Source organism: Panulirus ornatus, chromosome 65 (genome assembly GCF_036320965.1).
Source record: "Panulirus ornatus isolate Po-2019 chromosome 65, ASM3632096v1, whole genome shotgun sequence".
In the NCBI taxonomy this organism is placed as follows: Eukaryota; Metazoa; Arthropoda; class Malacostraca; order Decapoda; family Palinuridae; genus Panulirus; species Panulirus ornatus.
In genome coordinates this window covers 24677065-24700657 of record NC_092288.1, presented here as the reverse complement: position 1 = coordinate 24700657, position 23593 = coordinate 24677065, and the positions used below count along the sequence as shown (strand labels likewise).

Below are 23593 nucleotides of genomic sequence, written 5' to 3'. Positions count from 1 at the left end.
ATGTACGTGATCTATCCACTCCATGGCACTGTATGTACGTGATCTATCCAGCCCATGGCACTGTATGTACGTGATCTATCCAGCCCATGGCACTGTATGTACGTGATCTATCCTGCCCATGGCACTGTATGTACGTGATCTATCCAGCCCATGGCACTGTATGTACGTGATCTATCCAGCCCATGGCACTGTATGTACGTGATCTATCCAGCCCATGGCACTGTATGTACGTGATCTATCCAGCCCATGGCACTGTATGTACGTGATCTATCCAGTCCGTGGCACTGTACGTACGTGGTCTATCCAGTCCGTGGAACTGTATGTACGTGATCTATCCACTCCATGGCACTGTATGTACGTGATCTATCCAGCCCATGGCACTGTATGTACGTGATCTATCCAGCCCATGGCACTGTATGTACGTGATCTATCCAGCCCATGGCACTGTATGTACGTGATCTATCCAGCCCATGGCACTGTACGTACGTGATCTATCCACTCCATGGCACTGTACGTACGTGATCTATCCACTCCATGGCACTGTACGTATGTGATCTCTCCAGTTCGTGGCACTGTACGTACGTGATCTATTCCAGGCAACATGGCCACCATCACCCAGGTAAGCATGTCTTGAATTTGTTCGCTGGAAATCTTCACCATCGCTTCCAGGGCGCCTGATCATCCCCCCCATTTTCAATGATGGGAGGAAGGAGGTTGAGGGGGCGTCGTGGTGGTAGGCGTGGGCGTGGAGGGAGGGCGCGTCTTCGGGCGCGCGCCCCCCTACCGGGAAAATGGTTCTTGAAGATCCTTCTGCAGTATATTAAGGACGAGGGGCTGCCTTCATCTCGCCAGTACGACGCTTCGACCCTCCAGACCCACATCTTCAGCAACACCACCACGACATGTTCGCTTTCCAGGCAAGTCTGAGGTCGGTCCTTCTAGTTCCAGCCACAGCTGGAAACGTAACGAGATCTCTAACCACCCAATTGGCGTGTCAGGAGCGAGGCCGTTATCCCCAGGTGTAGTTAGTCAGTCAAAACATTAATCTCTCTCTCTCGTTGTAACGCTAATCTCCCGCCAAAGAAAGATATAGATTAATCCAGTCGTTTCAATTCCAGATTTCCAGGCAGATGGTCGAGTTATGGAAGGTAATGGATTGGAAGTTTGCTGGAAAGAATGATATAAATATGGCAAAATTTAATCTCAAATAGACGTTTAAAAACCATTTAAGATTATATTCCAGTTCACAACTCACTTCTCTTTCCAAAATATAACAACCAGTCACTAATAACTTGTCACGCGGTCTTACAACTCACCATCAACTATAACCATTCGAGGTTGTAGCAGTTCATAACATCTGACACAACACAAACATCCACTTACGAACCCACTACACATGGGGGCCCGACCTGTGCCAGAAATGGCACACACGAGAACACACACAGCCGACCTGTGCCAGAAATGGCACACACGAGAACACACACAGCCGACCTGTGCCAGAAATGGCACACGCAAGAACACACACAGCCGACCTGTGCCAGAAATGGTACACGCGAAAACACACAGCCGACCTGTGCCAGAAATGGCACACGAGAACACACACACACACACACACACACTTCACCAGAATGATGTAAAGATTCCTATGTGACATACGATATTAATCATTATGACACAGACACATGTCTACCTACCTTCCTGAGTTCTGTCATTTGCATAAGGAAAATGCTAATTACCCGGAGCTCATAGCCACTACGGCAAGATTTTAGATTAGATAAAACCATTATATATTCGTAACTGAATAAAGATTCGCTGATTAACGAATATTCGAACTGAAACTTGAATAATCTAGATCTTGTATTTTCTAAATTAATAATTATATCAATAATGACTAAGAAATTCAATGACTTTATTAAGAATTCAAATGTTAAACATCGTATGATAGCTAAATGTTAACAAATCGCTGTTGCTTCTTGAAGATATATATATATATATATATATATATATATATATATATATATATATATATATATATATATATATATATATATATATATATATATATATATGCGTCGATTATTTTTTAAATACTAAGTCTAAATGGCCGTTAAGTCCACAAAAAAATTTAAACAAACGTCCAGTTGAAGTAAATCTATCAAGAACAGAAGAACAACAGATACGAAACATTTTTATCAAATGTTTATTCACAATACAACGACCACCATTGCAAGACATTTTTGTAAACTAAGGTCTAAGCTAGGCAACAGGACACGACTACTAACACGAAATACGGTAAGAAATATATTTGATTGATATTCTATTCACCAGTGCATGAAAGTTGACATAGACATTTACATACTGAGTATAGAAATGTTGCTATGGTGCCCCGTGTTTCCTGGAGGTGCAGTAGTGAGGATTTCAACCACCAGGCGGCGTTGGTGTCGGCGTCGGAGAACCGTATATGAGACATTCGTACAGCTGACCAATATACACACATTTTAACTTCCCTTAATTCAACGATTTACTGCAAGTGTATGTGATAAACGATGTATGAGTTAACACGTACCGTAATGTATGAATAACAAGTGAAGCGGTTAGTATTGACAAAACATATGTTACGTTTACCTTCGTAACTTGTAATTTTACAATAATGTTTTAAAAACTTTACTTATTCATATAAGGCAAATTGCGTTGATAATGATCATCCTAGAAGTGTCTATAATAAACAATATTTGGCTTTTCGTTGATAATATGGCACCAGTGGATCACCAACAGACGATATAATCAACCAAGAACCACATTTAACATTTAAGGAAGTTGTTGTATTTTTACCATAATATAATAAGATATGGTCACTAGGTCATTCATGCTGGTAGTGCAGATGAGTATTTCATCATAACTGCATTTCTTGTATAACTTCATTAAGCAGCAAGTTCTTCTGAATAACATTCACCACACCAATGAAAAATCCTGGCGATGGGATCATAACGTTCTATACATAAACGTTTTCCCCCACTAATATAACGTTCTATATATAAACGTTTTCCCACTGATATAACTTTCTATATATAAACGTTTTCCCACTGATATAACTTTCTATATATAAACGTTTTCCCACTGATATAACTTTCTATATATAAACGTTTTCCCCCAGTGATATAACTTTCTATATATAAACGTTTTTCCACTGATATAACTTTCTATATATAAACGTTTTTCCACTGATATAACTTTCTATATATAAACGTTTTCCCCCACTAATATAACTTTCTATATATAAACGTTTTCCCACTGATATAACTTTCTATATATAAACGTTTTCCACTGATATAACTTTCTTACGATGGCAAATGGGTAATTTTTGTTGTGTTGGACATTTGCCATTTGATTAGAAAGCACTAGTGCGCCACTTTGTCGTTCTGTGGCCTCTACAAGCAACTGAGGTCGATGGTTATGTGACATTTATGATAAATGAAAGATATTTTTGACTGTACGACTCTGAATATTTAGCTGTGAGTCACTTGCTTCTCATAATCTACAAAAATTACCTCACTGCATCGATGCCTGTTCCCCAATGCTGTCTCCTAAGCACGAGTCGGAACTCTGAGTGGGAATGTTTCTGTGATTATCTGGTCGATTACACAAGTTACGCTTCTTAACTACAATCCACATGGAAGAAACATTCATATGTAAAGAATAAATAAAAATGTCAACTATGGTTAATGTTCTCAAAACATGAAAATAAAAACCAAATGCTTTAAGTGGAGTTAATAGACTAGCATTAAAACGGAAAGCTAAGTTCATATCAATGATAGAATTTTTGTTTAGTACATAGTGATGTGTGCGTGTGTGTGTGTATCACAGGAAATATATATATATATATATATATATATATATATATATATATATATATATATATATATTATATATATTATCCCTGGGGATAGGGGAGAAAGAATAATTCCCACGTATTCCCTGCGTGTCGTAGAAGGCGACTAAAAGGGGAGGGAGCAGGTGGCTGGAAATCCTCCCCTCTCGTTTTTTTTCAATTTTCCAAAAGAAGGAACAGAGAAGGGGACCAGGTGAGGATATTCCCTCTAAGGCCCAGTCCTCTGTTCATAGCGCTACCTCGCTAATGCGGGAAATGGCGAACAGTGCGAAAGAAAAAGATATATATATATATATATATATATATATATATATATATATATATATATATATATATATATATTATCCCTGGGGATAGGGGAGGCAGAATACTTGCCACGTATTCCCTGCGTGTCGTAGAAGGCGACTAAAAGGGAAGGGAGCGGGGGGCTGGAAATCCTCCCCTCCCGTTTTTTTTTTTCTTTTTAATTTTCCGAAAGAGGAACAGAGAAAGGGGAAAAGTGAGGATATTCCCTCAAAGGCCCAGTCCCCTGTTCTTAACGCTACCTCACTAACGCGGGAAATGGCGAATAGTATGAATATATATATATATATATATATATATATATATATATATATATATATATATATATATATATATTTCTTTTTTTGCTTTGTCGCTGTCTCCCGCGTTTGCGAGGTAGCGCAAGGAAACAGACGAAAGATATGGCCCAACCCACCCCCATACACATGTATATACATACGTCCACACACGCAAATATACATACCTACACAGCTTTCCATGGTTTACCTTGATTCAGTCCACTGACAGCACGTCAACCCCGGTATACCACATCGCTCCAATTCACTCTATTCCTTGCCCTCCTTTCACCCTCCTGCATGTTCAGGCCCCGATCACACAAACTCTTTTTCACTCCATCTTTCCACCTCCAATTTGGTCTCCCTCTTCTCCTCGTTCCCTCCACCTCCGACACATATATCCTCTTGGTCAATCTTTCCTCACTCCTTCTCTCCATGTGACCAAACCATTTCAAAACACCCTCTTCTGCTCTCTCAACCACGCTCTTTTTATTTCCACACATCTCTCTTACCCTTACGTTACTTACTCGATCAAACCACCTCACACCACACATTGTCCTCAAACATCTCATTTCCAGCACATCCATCCTCCTGCGCACAACTCTATCCATAGTCCACGCCTCGCAACCATACAACATTGTTGGAACCACTATTCCTTCAAACATACCCATTTTTGCTTTCCGAGATAATGTTCTCGACTTCCACACATTCTTCAAGGCTCCCAGAATTTTCGCCCCCTCCCCCACCCTATGATCCACTTCCGCTTCCATGTTTCCATCCGCTGCCAGATCCACTCCCAGATATCTAAAACACTTCACTTCCTCCAGTTTTTCTCCATTCAAACTCACCTCCCAATTGACTTGACCCTCAACCCTACTGTACCTAATAACCTTGCTCTTATTCACATTTACTCTTAACTTTCTTCTTTCACACACTTTACCAAACTCAGTCACCAGCTTCTGCAGTTTCTCACATGAATCAGCCACCAGCGCTGTATCATCAGCGAACAGCAACTGACTCACTTCCCAAGCTCTCTCATCCCCAACAGACTTCATCCTTGCCCCTCTTTCCAAAACTCTTGCATTCACCTCCCTAACAACCCCATCCATAAACAAATTAAACAACCATGGAGACATCACACACCCCTGCCGCAAACCTACATTCACTGAGAACCAATCACTTTCCTCTCTTCCTACGAGATGATCCAGATCTACATCTATAACGCATATATTATAGGTATAGGCTATCCTGTCTCTTATAGTTATAAAAGCTATATTAAACGTAAAGGCTACGTTTTAACCTATCACAGACCGTTTCCCCATACGAGTGTACAGAAACATTCTCCCTGAATATGGCTTGACGTCGTCTTGTCAGAAAACAGGTAAGGTTTCCCCTACTGGTGGGGGGTTCATGGTCATTTTGAGTGTAATAAGTTAGTGTCTTTCCACCAGGTCAAGACGTGGCCCAGGTCATGCGTGTGGCTCCTCCTAGTTGCCAACTTGCTCTTCTGTCAGGTAAAGTCCTCCCCAACATAACCTCACCTACTTGTGAAAACAGTACCATATATGTTACACAATGATCCTTTATCAAAGAATAATCTTTATATTACTTGCTAGACATAACGTGAAATTAACTTCTTAAAAGATGAAAATGACATTGCTTTCACTCATGTTAATACAATGCAATATCGTGTGTGAATGTAAGTAAGAATAACGTAATCAACTATCAAAGCTTAATCTTCAGTTAGTCTCTAATAAACCTGAATTTCATAAACATAATCCCATAGAGCCTAGCTTGCCTTCATATGTGCTATATTAATCACTGTGACTGACATTAACTATGGTTAACTCTGGCATTATGTATGGTTAACTCTGGCATTAACCATGGTTAACTCTGCCATTATGTATGGTTAACTGACATTATCCATGGTTAACTCTGCTATTATCTGTAAATAACTCTGACATTATCTGTGGTTAACAGGGCAACATATTTCACCGTGGCCAGAGCCAAGACTTCCCCGTCCGCTTCTTCAAGATACGACCCGACACGCTAAAGGAATTCCAATTCTTCAAGTGTCAAGGAGTATTCGTTAAGGAACACTACGCCCTCCTCAACCGCATCTGTGATGACTGCCAAAACGTCTTCCGCGAATCCCCTCAAGTAATGGTCGAATGCAAGTAAGTATACCACAACACTACCTAAAAAAATACAAACAGCCACATGTATGGGTGGACTGTGCTCTGCCCCTACCATAAACGCTGATGATTGGATGTAAGTACTGTATCATCCCTGTAACATGATAATGGAGTGTAAGTACTTCATAATCACAACTACAACTGTAAGTACATGATAACCTCAACAGCCCTTGATGTTGGGAAGTGTATGAGACACCCTCACCAGCAAGTGATGATACACTGTAGTGAATATCATAATTTTTACCACCATGACCAGAGAAATACACCACAAACAAGTGGACTGTGAGGACATCATAGCCTCCACCACATGTAAAAATGGAATCCAAGAACATGAGTAACTTCTGCTGCAAATAATGATGGCCCATGACAACATTACTGCAGTTGATGGTGGACTATAAATATGTGCAGGAGAGTGGTGATTAAGACAGCATGGTGGTATGTACAGAACATCTGACTTGGGCAATATGGCTTCTGGAGAGGTAAAGGGGACTGAACCAGGTGTTTCATATGAAGACTCTGCGAAATACTTAAAGAGAATGAATCACACGTAGCAGTTATGAACCTGGGAAAGCATATAATAGGGTTGAGGGGCAGGCATTGTGAAAGCTGTTTTGAATTTATGGGGTGAGTACAGTGAGGAATTTCAACTAGGAGTAGGCAAGTGTACAAGTTGGAATGTAGCCTTAAAACAGCAGGAGCCATATAAAATGGGTTCTGGAGTTACCTAACTAGCCCATATACTATCTATCATGTATCCCAAAATGTTACACGTGTTAAAAGTCTTTCTTCCGTACATTTTATAAAAACTTCCTCAAAAACACTTTATTCTTCACTGTGATTGTTCCCCTACTTCGAACCCTGACCTGTTTCTCTTACATCCTTCAATTGTTTTACAGTGTTAGTGATTTTCATTGTTCTTTATCATTCACTTAATTCAACAGTAGGTTTCTAGCATAAGTCCTCACAAACTAGAACAAACAGTACTAGCATTTACCCATAGGTAATCTATCACTTCCCTGTTTTTGTGTCACTCCCATGAAACCACCGCTGTTACTTTATTCCCTTCTTTTCCACTTTACAAACAGACTTCGAAAGTATATATTTTCTTATACTCCAACTTTGTCTAACCATTCTATACTTGCAAGAACCACCAGATGATTCATACTGTCAATGTCAAACAGAAAAATCTTAAGCTCATTCAAGTGTATGTATGTGATTACTATTTGTGTTCAGGAGAGTTTTACACTCTGTGTTGCCTCATCCCTAAACATTGTTTATATGCACATTATCATGTTTTTACTCTTATGTATGTATGAACACACACATACCCCAGCCTAAATGTGTGTGTATTAGAGAAAGAAATGGCTTTATGTGGTCTTATTTTAGACATTCACCTACTTTCCATCACAAAATGTACCATCTAACCTTCCATATTTTCCAGGGACAACTGCTTCCGCAGTAAAATGTTTGATGAATGTGTGGATTCACTCCTCCTGAATAATCGTGAAGAAGAATTTAAGAAGATGATAGATTACCTCAGTGGTCAAGATTTATAAACTATTTTAGACAGATATGATTGAAGAAGCTATTTTAGTAACTTAAAGTTATCTACCATTCCCCCACGTATTTAGAATGAGTCTAATAGTTTCAGTAGTTAAGAATTGGTGTTGCCTAGAGTTATTTTTGCAGTTCATATTACATAGTAACTACTATGATGATGGTATGCTCACTAACAACCACTTTATGTAAAGACCAAACAGATATGAAAAAAAAATTGGGAAGTAACATTTGTGACACTCAGCAGAACTGCTGAAGAATGTTCTTTTATGAGCGTTGGTGCAATTTTTGTTTACCGCAGATGGATGCATGCCAACATATGTAGGCATGTTTTTTCTTGTGTGCAAGATTAATTCCAATTGCTTAATTAACACAATTCTTGTGTTTTAAGATTTTCATCAAGTTTTTTAAGTTACTAGTCACTGATGGTATTTCCCTAATATGAAGACTATAATATCAGGATGATCAAAAAACGAGCTGCCAATTTAAGTAAGTCTAATTGCTACTGAACAAATATCCAGCTTCAAACAAAACATAAATGACCTTTTGTGGGAAGAGACAATTGCATTTTAAATCATCAAGTCTAACTGCAAATAATGTATGCTATTTCACTGATTTATGCACAAATAAAACTGCATTTGAAATAAGTATTTTATTACACAGCCTTAGAATCTCATATGTGGGTAAAGACCTATATGAAGATTGTATTAATTCAATGTGAGAGGTAAGATAGAGTTTATACAAATTTTATTCGTCTAATAAAACTGTTAAAAACATCTTTTTTTATCAGTCTATATATTATATATCATAATTCATTAGAAAAATATTTCAAACAGTCAAGAAACACAAAAGTCCCATATTCTTTTTTAAGTCATAAAACCTCTTCCTGAATGAGGCTCTCTCCCCATCGAGGAGTTAGCTTCTGTGGTTCTTGTAAATGGCGAGAGACCAAATTTACACACATTTGTATCAAAAAATCATTTACTCAAAACAAGATCCACCCCCAATTATAATGTGAAAAAGCTAATACAGGTCCACAAAAACTCCTCTCTTTCATTTCCAACACCAACAGTTCAGGATACATTTACTCAAAATATAACCGAGACCCAAGCCCTCAATGTCAAATGAAATCTAAGCATGCTCTAGTTGAACTTTCGATACTTACTAAAGAAATCAACTAAGACAATCTATTTATTATTTATCTTTTATACTTGATCACTGTTTTTCGTATCAGTGAAGTAGTGCCAGGAAACAGAAAAAGAAAGGCTCATCCACTCATATACACATATATATACATAAATGCCCATACAAGCACATATATATACATATACATATCAACATATACACATATATACATATAAATATATACACATGTACATATCCATACCTGCCTGCTTTCATCCATTCCTGGGGCTACCCCGCCCCACAGGAAACAGCGTCGCTACCCCCCTGCTTCAGTGAAATAGCACCAGGATAACAGACAAGAAAGGCCACATTCATTCATACTCAGCCCCTAGGTATCATGTGTAATGCACCAAAATCTTTCCATATCCAGGCCCCACAGACCTTTCCATGGTTCATCCCTGACATGTCACGTTCCCTGGTTCAGTCCATTGACAGCACATCAAGCCTGGTATACCACATCGATCCAATTCACTCTATTCCTTGCATGCTTCTTATCCTCCTGCATGTTCAGGCTCTGACTGCTCAAATTCTTTTCCACTCCATCCCTGCACCTCCAATTTGGTCTCCCGCTTCTCCTTGTTCCTTCCACCTCCGACACATATATCCTCTTTGTCAACCTTTCCTCACTCATTCTCTCCATATGTTCAAACCATTTCAACATGCCCTCTTCTGCTCTCTCTACCACAATTTATATTTCTACATATCTCTTACTCTTTCATTACTTACTTGATCAAACCACCTCACACCACATATTGTCCTCAAACATTTAATTTCCAACACATCCATCCTCCTCTGTATAACCCTATCTACAGCTCATGCCTCGCAACCATTCCTTCAAACATACCCATTTTTGCTCTTCGAAATAACATTCTCTCCTTCCACACATTCTTCATTGCTTGCAGAACCTTCATCCCCTCCCCCACCCTGTGACTTACTAACACTTCCAGGGTTCCATTCACTGCTAAGTCCACTCCCAGATATCTAAAACACTTCACTTCCTCCAAATCTTCTCATTCAAAGTTACAACCCAAATAACTTGTCCCTCAACCCTACCTTGCTCTTATTCACAATTACTCTCAACTTTCTCCTTTCACACACTTTTCAAACTCAGTAACCAACTTCTGCAGTTTCTCACTCGAATCAGCCAACAGAACTGTAATCACCCCATCCATAAACAAATTAAACAACCATGAGGACATCATACACCCCTGCCGCAGACGAACTTCACTAGGAACCAATCACTCTCCTCTCTTCCTATATATCACACTAGGGTCAACATGCTGTCATTGGACTGAACCAAGGCATGTGAAGTGTCCAGGGTAAACCATGGAAAGGTCTGTGGGGCCTGGATATGGATAGGGAGCTGTGGTTTCAGTGCATTACACATGACAGCTAGAGAATGGATGTGAGTGGATGAAGCCTTTCTTCGTCCATTCCCAGGGCTACCTTACTGACATGGGAGACAGCAGTCATATACGAAAAAAGATATTCATCGAGTGGATCCGCACAAATAAGGCTGTTGTTACTTTTTTCTTTGCGTTACTTGGATAAAGGCAGGAAAAGCAATAGAGGAAAAGACTTACAGTATATGTAACATTATATGATACTAGACATCAACTACATCTGTAAGTTGAGAAACTAAAGCTGAAATCTCCATGTCCATGTCCATGAGTAATCCAGTATTTGCACCACTTGTTGCTATGACAGTAGCCACCATTGGCAGTTTGTTAAAATGTACTACCTGCAGATAAGAGAAAAACATCTTATTTGCAACCACAATACATAAAACTTGACAACAATTAACTCAGTTAATTCTTCGTAACCAGGTTTTCCTGCAGTGAGCACTATGCACTAACCCCTGCCTTTTAGCAAAATGGTGAGAGCAATAGACAGAAGTAGTAGGTACAAACATTTAGGTGGGAGCATTATATAGAAACACTTGATAGAATTAGTAGGTACGAATATTAGGCAGGAGCATTAAGTAGATGTAATCAGTAGGAACATTAGGTAGGAGCCTCTGCAAACACTGTGCTAGAGGTGCCCTCTGCCAGTGACCTGTTAAAGGTAAGGCACTAAAGGGTAAAAAGCAGCACTGGAGTTCACCAGATAAGAAGACTCTATTGCTGTGGCCACCCCTTGAGGGAGTTCCAGGTGGGAACAGGCATCAAAGATGAAGACAGATAGCTAGTATATAGGGAACTTTCAAACTGTTTTCAAGCAGGAATACAGAGGGTTAACATAAAATATTGATGTTTTTGAAATACAATATATACTCGCCATATACCCCTGAAAAGCTAATTCTCACACATATCTTTTTCTTTCACACTTGAATGCCATTTCTTGCATTAGCACCAGGATCAGACAAAGAAAGGCTACATCTGCTCACTTCCATGATACAGTTACACATAAAACCTTGAACATATGGTAAAAAATAGCAACTGACTGTACCCTTATCAATCTTATATCATTAATCACATCCTCATTTACGTAAGGTGGATCAAGAGATCAAATACCAGATCCTATTATGGGATTAATTCTGTAAAATTGGGGTCCCTAACCTCAGTCCTACCAGCTAGTAAAGAACAGGGACATCCAATTCCCTAATGTAAATGTGCTATCCTGATAATGTATCTATCCACAAGTGGAGAATTGCTTTCAAATCATAGTAGTCAATGCAGAATAATTCCCATATACCTCAATCATTCCATACATCTTTATGACAACAGAAAAAAAACTACTCACAATAAAGTAACTCGAGGAAGTCTGGATAATGGACAGGTGTAATAAATTTCTCTTATTCTAGAACCTCAGACAGGATTTCAAAGCAGGTGGAAAATAAAGGCAGGCTTCACTTTCCTCTATTCAAGAACAATTGAGGTACCCAAATGTAAAAGAAAATAGAGAAGAAAACATTACAGAGTTTTACTATAAAATTCTGACAATGAAAGACATCAAATCCTAACTAATAAGAGTGAAATATGGCTGTACTTCAAGTGACAATCCAAGAATCAGAGAATAGGTACATTAGCTGCTCTATTCTGTCCAACTTAATCCTCATCCAAGACAATTTCCCTCGGGTCTAGTATGTCTAGAAAACAATCATAGATGCAGTTTTCAAGTTACAATAGTATCATGATTTTTTCAAACCATTTACTGTTTCCCACATTAGTAAGGCAACATCAGGAACAGATGAAATGGCCTCATTCACTCACATCCATTCTTTAGATGTCATGTGTAAAACATAGTAATTCCAACAATGTTAAATGGTTGCGAGGTGTGGGCTATAGATAGAATTGTGCGGAGGAGGGTGGATGTATTGGAAATGAGATGTTTGAGGACAATATGTGGTGTGAGGTGGTTTGATCGAGTAAGTAATGAAAGGGTAAGAGAGATGTGTGGTAATAAAGAGTGTGGTTGTGAGAGCAGAAGAGGGTGTTTTGAAATGGTTTGGTCACATGGAGAGAATGAGTGAGGAGAGATTGACAAAGAGGATATATGTGTCAGAGGTGGAGGGGATGAGGAGAAGTGGGAGACCAAATTGGAGATGGAAGGAAGGAGTGAAAAAGATTTTGAGTGATCAGGGCCTGGACATGCAGGAGGGTGAAAGGTGTGCAAGGAATAGAGTGAATTGGAACGATGTGGTATACCAGGGTTGACGTGCTGTCAATGGATTGAACCAGGGCATGTGAAGCATCTGGGGTAAACCATGGAAAGTTTTATGGGGCCTGGATGTGGAAAGGGAGCTGTGGTTTCGGTGCATTATACATGACAGCTAGAGACTGAGTGTGAACAAATGTGGCCTTTGTTGTCTTTTCCTGGCACTACCTCGAGCGCATGTCGGGGGAGGGGTTGTCATTTCATGTGTGGCGGGGTGGCGACAGGAACGAATGAAGGTAGCAAGTATGAATTATGTACATATGTAATATGTATATGTCTGTGTATGTATATATATGTATACGTTGAAATGTATAGGTATGTATATGTGCATGTTTGGACGTGTATGTGGGTGGGCTGGGCCATTCTTTCGTCTGTTTCCTTGCGCTACCTCGCTAACACGGGAGACAGCGACAAAGTATAATAAATATTAAATATAAAAAAATGAATAAACGAACAAATATATATATAAGTATATACTTCCCACATATTCCCCGCACATCAGAGAAGACAACTATGAGTACCTATGATGAGATTTTGCCATGGTGGCAAGGCTAGTATGATGTGCTCACTGCAGAAGCAGGGGGATGATAGCCCTCCTCTCCTTGTATTTCAGTTTCTAAATGTTGGAAAAGATCATGATTATAATTGCATACACATACAGTATAATTCCAACCCTGTTTGTCTAGGTTATGGCAGTTCTATGCTACAGGAAACTTTTGAAAAAATGGAAATGTTGTGAATGTATTGTAAGAGGGATACGTAATAACTGCAATCTTAGAATGAGTTTCTGCCTAAATTACTAATAGAAAAAAAGAATGTAAAATTACTATCAATATCTGACAGTCTTTTTCTGTTATAATAAAGGGTGCCTTATAACTTGGTCAACAAAAAACGTCTTTACAGTATAGGCAGTGGCAATGGCATGTTGGTGGAAGGGTTAGTGTTTGAGTGGATGGATACTGAGGGTAGTGGTCATGGTTACATTGGGATAGTTACAGTGATGGCAGTTGTGATGGTGTCAGTCATAGTGGTGGTAGCAACACTGAGAGTGTTTGCAGCAGTTGGGCAGAGATAATGAACACTGCAAAAGTGGAAGCAGGAGTAATAGTAGTCTTGGTAGTAGTGGGAAAAATGGGAGGATCAGGGACAACTGGGAAGAGGAATGTAAAACAAAGAGGTAACTGAATCAAATGATGTTCTGCCATAATGAAAGAGGAAGCAGATAAACCTTGATCCCACGAAGGACTTTACACTAAATAAACACCTAGAGATGGGATGTGATAATGTGATCTACTGCAGTAAAGTTGTCACAAAAATGCCATAAGTAATACCAAATGACATCCATCATACCCATAGAATACCTCATTAAGCTTAATTGTCGCAAAAATCTACTCCATCACTTTTATGTGGGAGCAACTTACGAACAAATAAGAGGAGTCAATCAATCTATATCTAAAGAGCTATTTCCTGCCTATGTAATATTTCCTCGTTAGCACCTCTTAAACACATTCTGGCAGGCAGAAAAATTCTGAGAGCTGGATTAATCACAGTCCTAGTGTTATACAATCTACCTACCTGATAATTTCCATACACACACACCATCTTGTGGTTCTTGCCCATGCCCAGTTTGCCAGCTTGGTCAGTGGCCATGCTAAAAGTAGAGATGTATGTCGGTCGCATGGCTAGTTCTGGTGCTTCTTCTGCTGCAACTAGATAAAAAGATATGATTTTGTGTGAATACCTCATGATGTATCAAAGTTGTCTTACAGAATCTTATGGATCACTGCACTTTTAATTGGGTTTCCAAAGAGATGCTTATTCAATATTCCCATTCAAATTAAATTTTTTCTGTCAAAAGCATACAGCTTTTCACTGCCAATCTTACACAATCATTCATATAATATGAATCATCAATCACAACCTGAAGCAATTTGAACTACTGTACCCAACTTCACATATCACACTGAACTTTCAGCAACTCCATCCGATTATATAAAAATAGTCATGAAAGAGCTAATTTACAAAGATGATCTCCACATCTTCCCTTACAGACAATCAAATTTCTGATTTTTCTTTTATATTTGTTCATTCAAAAATGTAAGTTTTGAAGGATGAAAAAAATCTTTTCTCTACAAGGAATGGCAGTCCTACAAGGACTGGGACACATTTCTTGGAAATATATCCACTAAGACTCATTTCAGCCTTATACTTGGTGAACAGGCAGCAGCCTTCAGTCATCATTCTCAAACAACTTAAAAGTATTCAGAGCTAATGCTCAGCCGAACAGGGTCCACTTTTAGTCAATTAGCAACTGCCACCAGGCTGACAACACCCAGCCTGCCACACACTAACAATATTTCACTGATCACTGGTGCCACTCAAAAGTAGTCATAGAGGGTAGGAGAAAAAGTCTTTTTGAAAATGGAGGGGAAGATTAAGCTGAGAGACAAAAACCAAGAGAAATCGTGCTATGAGCAGTGCCTCAAAACAAATTGGTTTTTCATCCTTCAAAACCTACACTTCTCTCCTTTGCAGTCTGTGAAATCATGCTTGGGACACTGCCTTAAATCTAAACAAAAAGGTTTTTCATTCTTCAAAACCTACACTTCTCTCCTTTGCAGTCTGTCCCATGAGCACTGATAGAATACACACATGAAGGAGAAGAATTGGAGAAAAACCTTCACATAAGATTAACCCAAAGCAAAGATCCCTCAGTGGGAAATCAGAGGAATTCTAAAAACCAATTCTCCCGAAGGAGAAATCCCAAAAGCGATTTCCGTCAATGAAACATTCTGGAAAAGAATAGATAGAAATCATTTCCTCAAAACACTGACTGAGTATAAGACCCTGGTCAGGCCAGTATAGGGTGATCAATATCCACAGAAAAAAATGAGAAATGTTCACAATTTCCATAACATCTTAGTTCAGGGGACCTGCTGAACTTCTCTGTATCTTCCCATTTAAATCAAGTCAAGAAAATGCAACTCTAGAGCAAAACAGAATATGCACTAGCCAGGATGGATGAAGAACTGGGCATATGAAAAAAAAAATGTCCTTTCAGTAAACTTACTAAAGTACCAAAGGTTCTAAGAGAAGCACTGGGCATTAAGCATGAAGCTCTCTAATTGAACTTACTAGAATGGATGAAAAGTGCCGCCATGATGTTGATTTCCCTCATGTCAAAACCAGTTTTTTTCTTTTTGTTTACCTAAATTCAATATGAGCCTAGAAAGGATCTAAGACTGAAAGCTCCCTTTTGGGCTGCAGGGAAGGACGGCTACCAGTTCCTCAAGGGAACGACTACAAAATAAAACTGGAAAACAGACTAAACTCAGAGATAAGGTTATGAAGGGCACTTCTCAAGAGGCAACAGTGGTACTAGCCTGTTCTATAGTAACCAAGACTAAAGAGGAAGTCTAACGGAAAGAATGTCACTTCCATAGCATTAGGTTCTTCAAGGAAGACAAATGCATTCATGTCAATCTGAACTTAACCAAGTTGAATGTTATGTAAGAGGTCATACGTTAACTTACTCCAAACCTTCGCCAAACAGGTGATGTCAGCCTGGTGTTTATTGCTGAATGGCTATGGGCAGACCCCTTTCAGACAAGCATGGGCTATGAATACCTTTCAGTTGTTTGCAAGGCTGAGCGTAGGCTGCTGCTTGTTCACCAAATATGAGGCTCAACAGAACCTTAGCAGATACATTTCTCAAAAGTTTATCTCAAATCTCACAGGACTGACCATAAAGGAGAAAAAATATCTGATTGGAAACTTTGGCTATTGCCATTGCTACAACATTCAAGATAAGGGGATACCATAAGATCAGAATTACAATCATATGTGATGTCCTTTGCAAGATAAAGATTCATTTTTGGGAGAGAATCCAAATATATGCATAATCATTTCTTTAAAAAATAATGTGTAAAAGTTCAACTATATATGATGAAAACATACACTTAAACATTATGAACTGAATATACTCTGAATAGTCTTAAAATTATAGGCTTTGGGATATTTCATCTAGAAGTCCACAATTTAGCTAATACTACACAAAAGATAAAGCAATACTGGATAATCAAATCAAGCATAAAAGAGACACTGCTGTAGGTACTGTGCCTATTTTTCACTATTCTTAGCCAAGCATGTTCCCCTAAAATGCATTAAAGGAAAAATAAAAGATGTGAATACACATCACGCTTCTCTATCAGGCCTAAAATTGATATTTCAAAAACACTGCCAAGTGTAAACCTAATCAATCCACACATTTCCTACGTTTACAATGGCATGACAAGATACTAATATTGAGCATGTGCTCATATTTCTCTTAACATAACTGAACTACATAGATCTAGCTGAAAACCTGAGTATGAGAGGGTAGCCAAAATTTACTTCACACAGTAATACAATTCTCAACTTTAGTTCAATTCTAATCTTTCAGATGCTTCTGAAGTTAATTGATTTTCTCATATATTTGCTGAAATCCTTTGTATTTCTGACCAACTTTGTTCCTCAGTGGCATCTGATTCTACTAAAAGATCCATTTTCATTTTCTTCTCAGCCTGCACATAAAGATCACATGTTCCTTTTAAAAGTCTTTCCATGGCTGACTGAAGCTTCCTCTTCTTTGATTTTATGCTATGCAAGTTCTTCTTGCAGGTTTCTTTCTTTTTCAAAGGAAATTTCTTCTTTTTGTCATCTAGCATTTCTGCATACAGCATAATTCTTTGTTACTGGTAATCACAACGACATTAATCAAGATAGGTTTTCCCACAGATGAAATATTATAAACTATAGTTTCATTCTCATACAATGGATCGGAAATACTTTTGGTGGACAAAGAGATGGAAACCTTTCCAAATGATTAAAAATGAATAATATATTACAACAGTAAAAGAAATCAAAATAAAACCTTCCATTGTTAAACCTTTTCCAGAATCTTTTTTCCAAATCCAAAAATTTATTCTTTCCTTTCTCAATTATTGAAAGCATACTTACAGGCATCCAATGCTGATGCTGATCCTCTAGACAAATACTTAATAACCATTTGTAATATCTTTATTATCATTATTGTTATCATTATCATTATTATACTTTGTTGCTGTCTCCCGCCTTTACAAGGTAGCACAAGGAAACAGATGAAAGAATGGGCCAACCCACCACGTACACATGTATATACATAAACGTCCACACATGCACATATACATACCTATACATTTCAATGTATACATACATATACATACACAGACATATACATATATACATATTCATGCTTGCTGCCTTCATCCATTCCAACTGCCACCCCGCCATACATGAAATGGCACCCCCCCCCCTCCCCCCATGCGTGCGCAAGGTAGCACCAGGAAAGGCAACAAAGGTCACTTTCATTCACACTCAGTGTCTAGCTGTCATGTGTAATGCACAGAAACCACAGCTCCATTTTCACATCCAGGCCCCAGAAAACGCTTCACATGCTCTGGTTCAATCCATTGACAGCACGTCCACTCTGGAATACCACATCGTTCCAATTCATCCTATTCCTTGCACGCCTTTTACACCCCTGTATGTTCAGGCCCCAATTGCTCAAAATCTTTGCACTCCATCCTTCTACCTCCAACTTGGTCTCCCACTTCTCCTTGTTCCCTCGATCTCTGACACATATATAACCTCTTTCTCAATGTTTCCTCACTCATTCTCTCCATGTGCCCAAACCATTTCGATACAACCTCTTCTGCTCTCTCAACCACACTCTTTTTATCACCATACATCTCTCTCACCCTTTCATTACTTAATCAATCCACCTCACACCACATATTGTCCTCAAACATCTCATTTCTAACACATCCACCCTCCTCCGCACAACCCTATTTATTGCCCAAGCCTCGCAACCATATAACATTGTTGGAACCACTATTCCTTCAAACATACCCATTTCTGCTCTCCGAGATAACATTCTCGCCTTCCACACATTCTTCAACACTCCCAGAACCTTCATCCCCTCCCCAACCCTGTGACTCACTTCCGCTTCCATGGTTCCATCCGCTGCCGAATCCACTCCCAGATATCTAAAACACTTCACTTCCTCCAGTTTTTCTCCATTCAAACTTACCTCCCAATTGACTTGTACCTCAACCCTACTGTACCTAATAACTTTGCTCTTATTCACACTTACTCTCAACTTTCTTCTTTCACACATTTTACCAAACTCAGTAACCAGCTTCTGCAGCTTCTCACCTGAATCAGCCACCAGCACTGTATCATCAGCGAACAACAACTGACTCACTTTCCAAGCCCTCTAATCCACAACAAACTGCATACTTGCCCCTCTCTCTAAAACTCTTGCATTCACCTACCTAACAAACCCACCCACAAACAAATTAAACAACCATGGAGACATCATGCACCCCTGTCGCAAACCAACATTCACAGGGAACCAATCACTTTCCTCTCTTCCTACTCATACACATGCCTTACATCCTAAATAAAAACTTTTCACTGCTTCTGCAAATTACCTCCTACACCATATACTCTTAATACCTTCCACAAAGCATCTACAATGCATCTCTATCAACTCATATGCCTTCTCCAGATCCATAAATGCTACATACAAATCCATTTGTTTTTCTAAGTATTTCTCACATACATTCTTCAAAGCAAACACCTGATCCATACATCCTCTACCACTTCTGAAACCACACTGCTCTTCCCCAATCTGATGCTCTGTACATGCCTTCATCCTCTCAATCAATACTCTCCCATATAATTTCCCAGGAATACTCAACAAACTTATACCTCTGTAATTTGAACACTCACCTTTATCCCCTTTGCCTTTGTACAAAGGCACTATGCATGCATTCCACCAATCCTCAAGCACTTCACCATGAACCATACATACAGTGAATATCCTCACTACCTCTTCTCTGTTTACCAAACCATTCTCCCTGACCCTCTCACTTCGCACACCACCTCAACCAAAACACCCTACATCTGCCACTCTATCAAACACATTCAACAAACCTTCAAAATACTCACTACATCTCACTTCACCACTACTTGTTATTACCACTTGTAATATATTACCAATATATCCACTACCATTCATAATCAAATGAGCAGCAAGTAGAGGCAGTTTTGAAAAATCTTTGATCTTAACTGATTATCTAACAATAGTCCTTACTCTTGCTGCTGAATGCGAGTGTAATCCAGAAATGTTAACAGCACATTTGCCAGTTTCAGAATTTTTAACTTTTAACTCAAATTTACTGTTCTTGAATTCTTTTCATCCATGAATTTCAGAGGCACCATCCTCTTTTGTCAGCCATAGTATACAGTGCAACCATGCCACATCTCTGAGAGAAACATTGTAACTTTAAAATGATTTAAAGAAGGACTACTACTGGTCACTGTTTAAAAACCTCAGTTGGAAAACAACAATTCAAACCAATTCTGATCAAATACCCCCTTTATTTCTCTCCCTTCTAAGCTCTAAAATAATAATCTTTATGAATCAGTCATTCCCAGTAACTAAGATATAAAAGTGTTGTTGCAGACTATGAAGATCTCTGTTACACTTTCTAACTCTGCACACTGGCAGCTTTAAGAGGTTATGTTAAAAAACATCAATATCTCAGCAGGGAGATATAAATACCTTGAGAAGTACCATTATCATCTTTATCATTCGTGTCCTCAAGGCTTGTAAAATCCAGTTTACCATATTCTTTAAAGGGGCAACATATTTATATATTTATTCATCCTTGCTTACCATTCACTAACAGCTGTTTGCATACCTTTCAGTATTGGAACTCCATCACGATCTGTTATGACGATACCCAGAACATCTTCTGTGCTAAAATAGAAAAAATTGTAGTTCTCATTAAAATATGTCTACATCATTCATATGTACAATATCTTCAAATGCTTTGCATAAGTATTGAACTGTTTACAAAACCAAACCCCATTCTTGTGTTAATGTTCATAAATAGGAACAAGTACATGGGTACATAAAAATCATAAACTGTGATAAAATAATGATGTATTTTACTGCACCACTGTTTGGACAGGCAACTGGTAACAAGTGCATGGCTCAGTGAAGTAATTAAACCTAATTTCAGCACAAACTGGATACTGATATACTGTATTTCAGACATGTACATGCTGATAGAAACTGCAGGGTTCACAGGGGTCAGGCCAAATTCACAGTCAAAACTTATTATCAGCAATGTTCTAATGGAACATGAACCGTTGATAAGTAACCTACCAGTTCATCAAGTCAAGTAGGTACTTCTTCATTTCCTGAAAAAAAAAGAAGTTTGCTATTCAGTGTCATCATATTTACCCTATGCAAGTAGTGATTATAATGATTCTAATATCATGTAGCCTATTACCTTTATTTATGGAGGATGTTACAAGTAAAATCTTATCCAAATATCAGAGTTCCAGATATAATACTTTCAAATGTCAGTGGCTTGGGAGTACATCTGAACTGGTGGAAGAAGTTTATGGACCTCTGTGGAGAAGTGGTTAGCATCATTGACCATGACGCATACATGGAATGACAAGGGTTGAGCTCATAGGCTTGAATCCTAGTTGTGGCAGTCGGTTCACAGTCAACCAAGCTGTACATCCTGCCTTCAAGACTGGTCAATAAATGGGTATCTGACTTGAGCTGGGGTGTGTGCGTGTGTGAGTGTGTGTGTAGAGACATAAGAGTACAGACATGCGGTACAATTAAACAAGTTTAGGAGACAAAGCGAAACAAATATATATATATATATATATATATATATATATATATATATATATATATATATATATATATATATATATGTCTCTCCCAGTAGCACAAGAATAAGTAATCACATCATGTCCCAAATCTGTTATAAGGATCATATTAGGCAATCTATTAGTTTTGCTCGAAAACACTTTCAGCTTTAAGAAATGGATATCTGAGTTTTTGGTGTTCTATATACAGTTTGTTGTGATCACAGACATACCTGCTCAAAAACTTGTAGAAAATCAGTGTAACCTGGGGGAAATCTCACCAAAACATACCAATCACATTCATGAATATAGACCCTAACATGGTGCTGGATGAAAACAGACAACAAAGTGCAATTCTCACAGTAGATAAACGCAGTGTTAGTATATTTTTACCATCAACTAACTGAGTTGCGTGTTGAAGTACGGTCTTTAAGGCTCTTAATATCCATTATCAAATGCATTACCAACTGATAACCCATATATTCCCTAGCATACACACCAAGTATCGCTTATTCAATGTTAAAGAATAACATAACAATGCTCCAAATCATAATCTACAACATTTATACCATTTTCTAAATACTACACTACCATAACTGAGCAATATTCAACGCAAAGTCAATATTCAAAGGCAGTAGCAACGCTTCATTCAAGGGATGAATTACCGATATCTATAAACTTTAAAATATGGTGAAAGAAAAGATAACAAGAAATACAGAATAAAAATCATTAATTTTTAGGATGGTAATTGATAACTGTGAGGCACCCGTGTACTGCATTGATGGTTAATATTTGCCGACCTAAATCCTAGGGAGCTCCGCCCCCTAGACCACTCAGTATAATAATATAAAGATAACTGATAACTGTAAACATGATAAATGACATCTTCGTTCGTCCTGAATTTGTGGGCGTATGTACCGTACAGGATCACATGATTGGACGTTCTCCATATTCACGAATATCACATAACATTTGACAACCTGTATCATACCTCAGGCATTTTATGATATGTAGTTAGTAGGAGAGATGGGTAGTGTCTGCTTCCTCTGGTTTATATGTGTATTTGACACGAATTTTCTCTTAATCCTCAGTACCGTACAACTCTTGTTTTTGCTGTGGAGAGAATTCCTGCGGGCGCCCCAGATGCCAGCGCACGAAGCCACCAGCACACACTCACCTCGACGTACGACAGCCTCAGCAAACACACGACAGAGACAATAGTCTATTATATTCCATGGGGGATAACATGTTGATGTTATTTGGATGCGCCAGTTATTTTTCTTGTAAATAGTCATTTATAATGGTCTTCATCGCCCCAGTGTGGGTTACCACTTACTTATCTGAGATGGCTCTTCTTTCATTCTACTGACACGTATGCAATTAAAAGCCATATTCCTCATACATTCTCCTACCAGCACCTTTAACATCTCATTTCTATTCACAAGCTTTCTGCTTCACTCCATCTGTTCTAAAGGTAATACTTCGGCCACTGATCTCATGAGCTGTGTGTAACCCAGTCAGTAAGATCTGATCCTGCAGTATGCATGTGGCTATTGCTTCCCATAGTTTGTATGTGGATTTCAGACTCACGAGGATGAACCATTATGATACCGTAATATATATGTTACAGCTATCAATGAAATACAAAGACTCGCATAAACACTACAAAATATGGTACAAAAGTAATGCCATACACAAATATCCAAATACGAAGGCTCTGTTGTGTATTGTGCAATTATCTCATGCATTAAAGGATAATGAAGTATATAAAT

General features: G+C 38.6%; 2 protein-coding genes and 1 non-coding gene across 3 annotated transcripts; 1 reads left to right on the top strand and 2 right to left on the bottom strand.

Annotated features, from left to right (window-relative positions):
* The first annotated feature begins 835 nt into the window (after positions 1–835).
* Positions 836–10342, top strand: LOC139746504 (CHH-like protein). Its single transcript, XM_071657811.1, has 4 exons — positions 836–917; positions 5919–5981; positions 6448–6644; positions 8104–10342. Exons 1-4 carry the CDS (start codon positions 903–905, stop codon positions 8216–8218), a joined length of 390 nt encoding a protein of 129 aa, XP_071513912.1. The 5' UTR covers positions 836–902; the 3' UTR covers positions 8219–10342.
* Positions 8857–22991, bottom strand: Lamtor3 (Late endosomal/lysosomal adaptor, MAPK and MTOR activator 3). The gene is made up of 5 exons (XM_071657812.1): positions 22813–22991; positions 21319–21353; positions 20849–20907; positions 14637–14770; positions 8857–11145 (listed from the first exon to the last, which is right to left on the bottom strand). The coding sequence occupies exons 1-5, from the start codon at positions 22819–22821 to the stop codon at positions 11011–11013; spliced, it is 372 nt and encodes a 123-aa protein (XP_071513913.1). The 5' UTR covers positions 22822–22991; the 3' UTR covers positions 8857–11010.
* Positions 15945–16051, bottom strand: LOC139746671 (U6 spliceosomal RNA). The gene has a single exon (XR_011712189.1). It is a non-coding gene; the product is annotated as a U6 spliceosomal RNA (small nuclear RNA).
* Positions 22992–23593: the final 602 nt, after the last annotated feature.